We start from the raw sequence: 6875 nt of genomic DNA, 5'->3' as shown, positions 1-6875 counted from the left end.
TCTTTTTCTTTTCTTCTTTTTTTTAGACGCAGTCTTGCTCTGTCGCCCAGGCTGGAGTGCTGTGACACGATCTCGGCTCACTGCAGCCTCCGCCTCCTGGGTTCAAGCGATTCTCCTGCCTCAGTCTCCCGAGTAGCTGGGATTACAGGCGCTTGCCACCACACCTGGCTAATTTTTGTATTTTTAGTAGAGATGGGGTTTCACTATGTTGGTCAGGCTGGTCTGGAACTCCCGACCTCGAGTGATCCACCCACCTCAGCCTCCCAAAGTGCTGGGATTACAGGCATCAGCCACTGCGCCCAGCCCCTTGCCACTTTAGAAGTAGCCTTTGCTCTGTCTTCCCTGCCATTGAGCCCCATGCAGGCACAGGGACAACTCAATGGGGATGTTGGCCGACCGTGGGACCTGATTTACCTGGGACTATGTATGTGTCACCTGGGGTCTTTTGGGACCAGTCTCACAGTATGGCTGTCTTCAGCTGTTGGCTGAGATTTCCTCCTGCCTGTGTGTGTGAATATAATTTATCGGGGACTTTCTGTGGGTCGCTGTTTGCTTCTGTGACCCTCTGCAGCTCTGTGTCTGTGTGCACACATGCATGTGTCTGGATAACTTTTCTGGGAAATTGCCATGTAACTGTAGCAGACTAGCAATGCTGCAGGGGGGTGTGTGTGTGTAATTTGTGGCTCTCTGTAGTATACCTGTGATGCTGTTGCTCTGTGCGTGCGTGCGCACGCGCACATGAGAGAGAGGAAAGAGACTCCTTGCAATTGTAGGGAAATGCAGTTTACCCCTGACACCTACTGTGTGACTCTCATCGAGGTTCCCATTTATGCACACCTGTGGATGCATCTGCCCTTTTCTGATCAGAGGCAGCTCTAGGCCCATTGGGGCCTAGGAAGTTGGAGGTCAGGTGCCTGCTGTAGCAAAACCCCATCCCTTCCGAGTCTCCCCACCCCTATAACTGCCCCCAGGCTCCTCCCTTCACTCTGCCTTCAGCTAACCCGGTCGGGCAACCCCAGGGCCCGCCCTTGAGTACTTCCTCTTTGCCCAGCCCTGGAGCAAAAACTGGGGCGTGGTCCTTGCCCTGTCTGTGTGCCTTGAGCCTCTCCTCAAGCTTCCTTCCCCCAGGCCCTGCCCCTAGACCTGTGGTTGTGGGAAAGTAGGGCAGGTCTGTGTTTCAGGCTAGAGGGCTGAGAAAAGCAGACAGGGGAGGATGTGGTCCCTGATACTTGAGTCCCTCCCTGCTCACCGGTGCTGTCTGGGTGAAGCCAAACTCCTGACCAGGATCACCAGGCCTGTGCACCTCCGCTGCTCCCGCAGCCCCACTGGCCACCTCACTCATGCTCAGACCTGCCAGGCTCAGTCCTGTCCCTGAACTTGATGTTCTGCACCTGGAACAGTCTCCCAGCCTTTGCCACATCTGTTCTTTGTCCTCAGGTGAACAAGTGGGCTTTGTTCAGGGAGGCTTTTGCTGACTCTTACTAAAGAAATTGGTTGGGCACAGCGGCTCATGCCTTTAATCCCAGCACTTTAGGAGGCCAAGGTGGGAGGATCACTTGAGTTCCGGAGTTTGAGACCAGCCTGGGTAACATAGCAAGACCCCACCTCTACAAAAACTTTAAAATTCAGCTAGGCGTGGTGGTGTGAGACTGTAGTCCCAGCTACTTGGGAAGCTAAGGCTGGAGGATTACTTGAGCCCAGGAGTTCGGTCCTGGAGTGACCTGGGAGGCTGAGGCTTGAGAATTGCTTGAGCCCAGGAGTTTGGAGCTGCAGTTAACCATGATTTCGCCAGTGTACTGCAGTGACAGAGTGGGTGACAGAGTATGACCTTGTCTCTAAAAAAAATTTTAAAAGCATCTCTGCCCCCCTAGTTGTCCCATCCCTTGTCTCTGTGGTCCTCAAACTTGAATGTGCATCAGCATCTCTGGCCCCACCCCAGTTCTGATTCAGGAGGTTGGGAGTGGTCCTGGACTCTGCCTTTTGAACACCTTCCAAGTCCTGCCTGCTGCTCTCTGGGGACCATTCTGAGCAGCATTGCTTTATGGCGTTCACCAGTGTCTGAGGTCGCCATCCCTGCTCATTTGTTTTCTTACTGATGGTCTGTGTTTCCCTGTTACAACATCAGGTCCCTGCAGGCAGGGACTTGTATTGGCTTTGCTCACTTCCTTGTGGCAGGTGCACGGTATGTAGAGGTGACAGGCTGGAGTTGAGGGTCAGTCATGGAGGCTCCTAACATCAGGCGTAGTGCTTGTGAGGTCCTGGTCAGGGTCAGCAGAGCGTCATGGACAGTGGTGCACTGGGCTGGCAGCCGGGCTGTACACTCCATTTTAGTCCGCCAGTCCCTGCAGGAGGGGAAGCAGCATAGTTAAACCAGGTGCCTTTCAGGTACTGGGCTTTGTGGATTCGCCTCACCTCCATCTCTGTACAACCCTAGGAGGTGAGCACTGTAATTCCCATCATACCCAAGAGGAAACTGAGGCACAGGAGGCTTCAGACACTGGCTCAGGGTCACATGGAAAGGACGCGGCTGTACTTGACTGGAAGCTCCTTGGACCGTGGGGCCCATACTCCAGGCTGCTGCCCCGGAGACCTGCGGGTCCAAGGAGTCGTGCACCTGCTGGACCTAAGTTCTATGAGGGGTGGGGGAGGAGGGCTGATCACCCAGGCCATCCTCAACAGTAAGTGCTTACGGAGCACCTCCTGTGCGCCAGGCCCTGCTCTAGGTGATGGGGACACTCACATCGTGGGTGGGGGGTGTGGTGGGGAGAGATGGATAAGAACTAGGGGAAATACTGAAGGTCTCGGGAGGCAGTAGGGAGATGCGCTTTGCAGAAAGAGCAGGGAGGAGGGGGATCGGGAGGGCGGGGTAGGGGGTGTTAAATAGGGAGGTGGGGAAGGTGTCCACTGAGCAGAGACCTGAGGGAGGTCGAGGGAGCCCTGTGGATGTGGATGTCTGGGAGGAAGGGCATTTTGAGCAGAGGCACCGGCCAAGGCAGGAGCTGGGAGAGGGAGTGCAGGGCTGATGAGGGCAGAGAGGGACCAGGCAGGAGGGCACTGATGGACTCAGGTGATCCCCGGCTCCCTCCGACTGCAGATGGGGGCGGGGACGGGAACAGGGAGACCAGGGAGGAGGCTGCTGGGATGGCCCAGGGGAAAAGCAGTGGCCTGGGCCACTGGCTATTTAATTATTTTATTCATTTATTTTATTCCACACGTTTATTTTACAAGTGTTACATTGTAAGTGTTGCCTACCCTGCATCCTGTCCCACACTGTGCCGGGGACAGAGCAGTGACCCACAGACCCGTGAGGGACTTGGACCTGTCATCGGAGAGTGACGGCCCAGAGTAGTCTGGGATGGGAGCTGCCCAGGGGACTGTGGGGTCACGCATGAGCCAAAGTCCTGAAGGCAAATAAGGATTTGCTAGACAAAGAAGAACTATGGTCTGGACAGACAGAATGGCATGTATTAAGGCTTGGAGTTAAGAGAGACAACTTTGAGTTGCCCCAGGTGGTGGAGGGAATCCCACCTGCACCCCAGAATACATTGAGGCCCCCAAATGGGAATCCTGCCTTGAAATAAACCAAGCCTGTGGCCAGGTGCAGTGGCTCACACCTGTAATCTCCTAGCTCTTTGGGAGACTGAGGCAGGTGGACTGCGTGAGCTCAGGAGTTCGAGACCAGCCTGGGCAACGTGGTGGAACCCTGTCTCTACTAAAATACAAAAAAATTAGCCAGGCGTGGTGGTGGGTGCCTGTAATCCCAGCTACTCGGGAGGCTGAGGCAGCAGAATCACTTGAACCTGGGAGGTGCAGGTTGCAGTGAGCTGAGTTAGTGCCACTGCACTCCAGCCTGGGCGACAGTGTGACTGTTTGTCTCCAAAAAAGAAAGAAAGAAAAATAAGCCAGGCCTGTATCCTACGGCAAGTGGTTTGCCGCTTGGAGCTAGTTTCCTCCTCTGTAAAGCAGGCATGGTTAATAGTATCAAAGGCACCGGCTTGAGAAATAATACAGTTAATCATACGGAGAGCTTGACATAGTTCCTGATAAGGAGTCAACAAAGAATGTCCTTTTAAGGTGCCCGACGCCATCCCCACAGTCCTTATTACAGTTCATGTTTGCACAGTCAAGTTGGGAGTGTCCTGTTTGTTCAGTGTCTGCCTCCCCACCAGAAGGCTCATTCCCCAAGGGCAGGGGCTGTGTCCGGCGGGCTCTGCTGATGCCAGCTCCAGCCAGTGTGCAGATTATTCATTTAGCCTCCGGTGTTTATTGAGCATTCGCTATGTGCCTAGAGTTTTGGGCTGTAGGTACCCGGTGGTAACCCAGACCTCCTGAAGGTCACAGTCTGGGTAGACAGTAAACAAACAATAAATAAGCAGGACACTCCAGATAACCTGAGGTGTGGCAACGGAGGTGACTGCCTTAGGCTGGATAATGGCGAAGGAGAGCATTTGAACTGAAGAGGACAGAGCCAGTGATGCCGGGCCATGGAAGGACATTCAGGTGGAGGGAGGGACTACTAGTGTGGAGGCCTTGGCATGGGAATGAGGTTGGAGAGCTTAGGGACAAAAGCAGGCTGGGATGGCCAGGGTGGAGGGAGGACAGGGAGAGGGAGGACATGAGGTCAGCGAGGTGTCAGGGCCAAATCACCACACCAGGGTGAGGTCTTTGCTTTTACCTGGAGTGAGATGCAACCAGGGCAGGGCTCAGACCTGACTCAGACAGTTACAGGCCGCCTCTGGTTGTCAGACACCAGGGAAGAGGCTGCTGGGATGTCCAGGCTGGAGGTGATGGAGGCTGGAGCAGGGAGAAATGGGTATAATAAAAATAATGGATGCTAGGCACGGTGGCTCACCCCTGTAATCCCAAAATTTTGGGAGGCCGAGGCGGGCGGATAACCTGAGGTCAGGAGTTCAAGACCAGCCTGGCCAACATGGTGCAACCCTGTCTCTACAAAAATTAGCCAGGCATGATGGTGGGTGCCTGTAATCTCAGCTACTAGGGAGGCTGGGGCGGAAGAATCGCTTGAACCTGGGAGGCAGAGGTTGCAGTGAGCTGAGATTGTGCCATTGCACTCCAGTCTGGGCGACAGAGCGAGACTCCATCTCAAACTAAAAATAATGGAAATAGGGCTGGGTGCAGTGGCTCACACCTGTAATACCAGCACCTATGGTAGTGTCCAAAGTGGGAGGATCACTTGAGGCCAGGAGTTTGAGAACAGCCCGGGCAACATAACTAGACCCTATCTGTACAAAAATGTTTTAAAAATAAAAAAGCTGATGCAGGGGGGTGCACCTGTAGTCCCAGCTACCCGGGAGGCTGAGGCGGGAGGATCTCTAGAGCCCAGGAGCTCGAGGCTGCAGTGAGCCATGATTGTGCCACTACACTCCATCCTGGGTGACAGGGCAAGACCCTATCTCTAAAAATAAAAATAAGAATAAATAATGGAAATAGATTTTGAAGTGAGAGGTGAGGAAAATAAATTAAGAAAGATGCTTAGGGTTTAGCTCCAACAACTGAGTGGAAAGTTGCTGTTCAATACATATTTGTTGTATGAATTAGGAAGTTAACATATTTGTTGTATGAATTAGGAAGTTAATAGCAGGTATAGGCCAGGCATGGTGGCTCACGCCTGTAATCCCAGCATTTTGGAAGGCTGAGGTGGGCAGATCACTTGAGGTCCGGAGTTTGAGACCAGCCTGGCTGACGTGGTGAACCTGTGTCTCTACTAAAAATACAAAAATTAGCCAGGCATGGTAGTGTGATCCTGTAATCCCAGCTACTCGGGAAGTTGAGGCAGGAGAATCACTTGAACCCAGGAGGAGAAGGTTACAGTGAGCTGAGATCACACCACTGCACTCCAGCCCGGGCGACAGAGCGAAAAACTCCGTCTGAAAATAAAACAAAACATAGCAGGTGTGGTCGTCGAGAGCTCTCTATGTGCCACACTCTGTTAGAATTACTTTACGTGGGCTGGGCATGGTGGCTCATGCCTGTAATTCCAGCACTTTGGGAGGCTGAGGCCAGAGGATTATTTGAGGCCAGGATTTTGAGACCAGCTTGGGCAACTTAGGAAGACCCCATCTCAAAAAAAATTAAAGTGGGCTGGGCATGGTGGCTCGCACCTGTAATCCCAGCACTTGGGAGGCCAAGGTGGGCGGATCATGAGGTCAAGATTTCGAGACCAGCCTGGCCAACATGGTGGAACCCCATCTACTAAAAATACAAAAGTTAGCCATGTGTGGTGGCAGGAACCTGTAGTCCCAGCTACTTGGGAGGCTGAGGCAGGAGAATCAGTTGAACCCAGGAGGTGGAGGTTGCAGTGAGCCGAGATCATGCCACTGACGCCAGCCTGGGCGACAAAGCAAGACTGTCACAAAAAATAAATAAAATAAAGTAAAATAAAGGAAGTGCTTTACATGTCCTGATGTGTTTAAGCCCCAAAACAACCAGATGAGGACATGTATTTATTATCCCTGGATTACTGATGAAGTAACCGTAGCACAGAGACGTTAAGGAGCATGTTCTGAGTCTCACTGCTGGGAAGAGGAACGGGATGGCTGGGTGGATGGGTGTGTATTCGGGTGGGCCTCTGAAAATAGGCCTGTCCCCGAACCCCAGCCTGTTTCTTCCAGTTAACACTTCTCTTCCTCTTCCTGCCCCCAGCACCACACCCCACTCCGGCCGGAGCACGCCAAGCAGCTCCCCATCGCTCCGGAAGCGGCTGCAGCTCCTGCCCCCAAGCCGGCCCCCACCTGAGCCAGAACCAGGCACCATGGTGGAGAAGGGGTCGGATAGCTCCTCAGAGAAGGGTGGGGTGCCTGGTACCCCCAGCACCCAGAGCCTCGGCAGCCGGAACTTCATCCGAAATAGCAAGG

At 53.4% G+C, this 6875-nt stretch overlaps 1 protein-coding gene across 2 annotated transcripts in view; it reads left to right on the top strand.

Moving 5' to 3' along the window:
* GRAMD1A (GRAM domain containing 1A) overlaps positions 1 to 6875 on the top strand; it is a 32932-nt gene that overhangs the window by 8636 nt on the left and 17421 nt on the right. The window contains exon 3 of one of the 2 annotated variants that reach the window (XM_011982289.1): positions 6664 to 6874. In XM_011982289.1, coding sequence (XP_011837679.1) covers positions 6664 to 6874 — 211 coding nt within the window. Of the gene's footprint in view, positions 1 to 5640; position 6875 lie in introns of those variants that run through there. The other variant, XM_011982290.1, reaches the window with a different exon arrangement.

The sequence above is a fragment of the Mandrillus leucophaeus genome, unplaced genomic scaffold (genome assembly GCF_000951045.1).
Source record: "Mandrillus leucophaeus isolate KB7577 unplaced genomic scaffold, Mleu.le_1.0 Scaffold238, whole genome shotgun sequence".
NCBI classification, from domain to species: domain Eukaryota; kingdom Metazoa; phylum Chordata; class Mammalia; order Primates; family Cercopithecidae; genus Mandrillus; species Mandrillus leucophaeus.
This window is presented reverse-complemented; position numbering and strand designations above follow the sequence as displayed.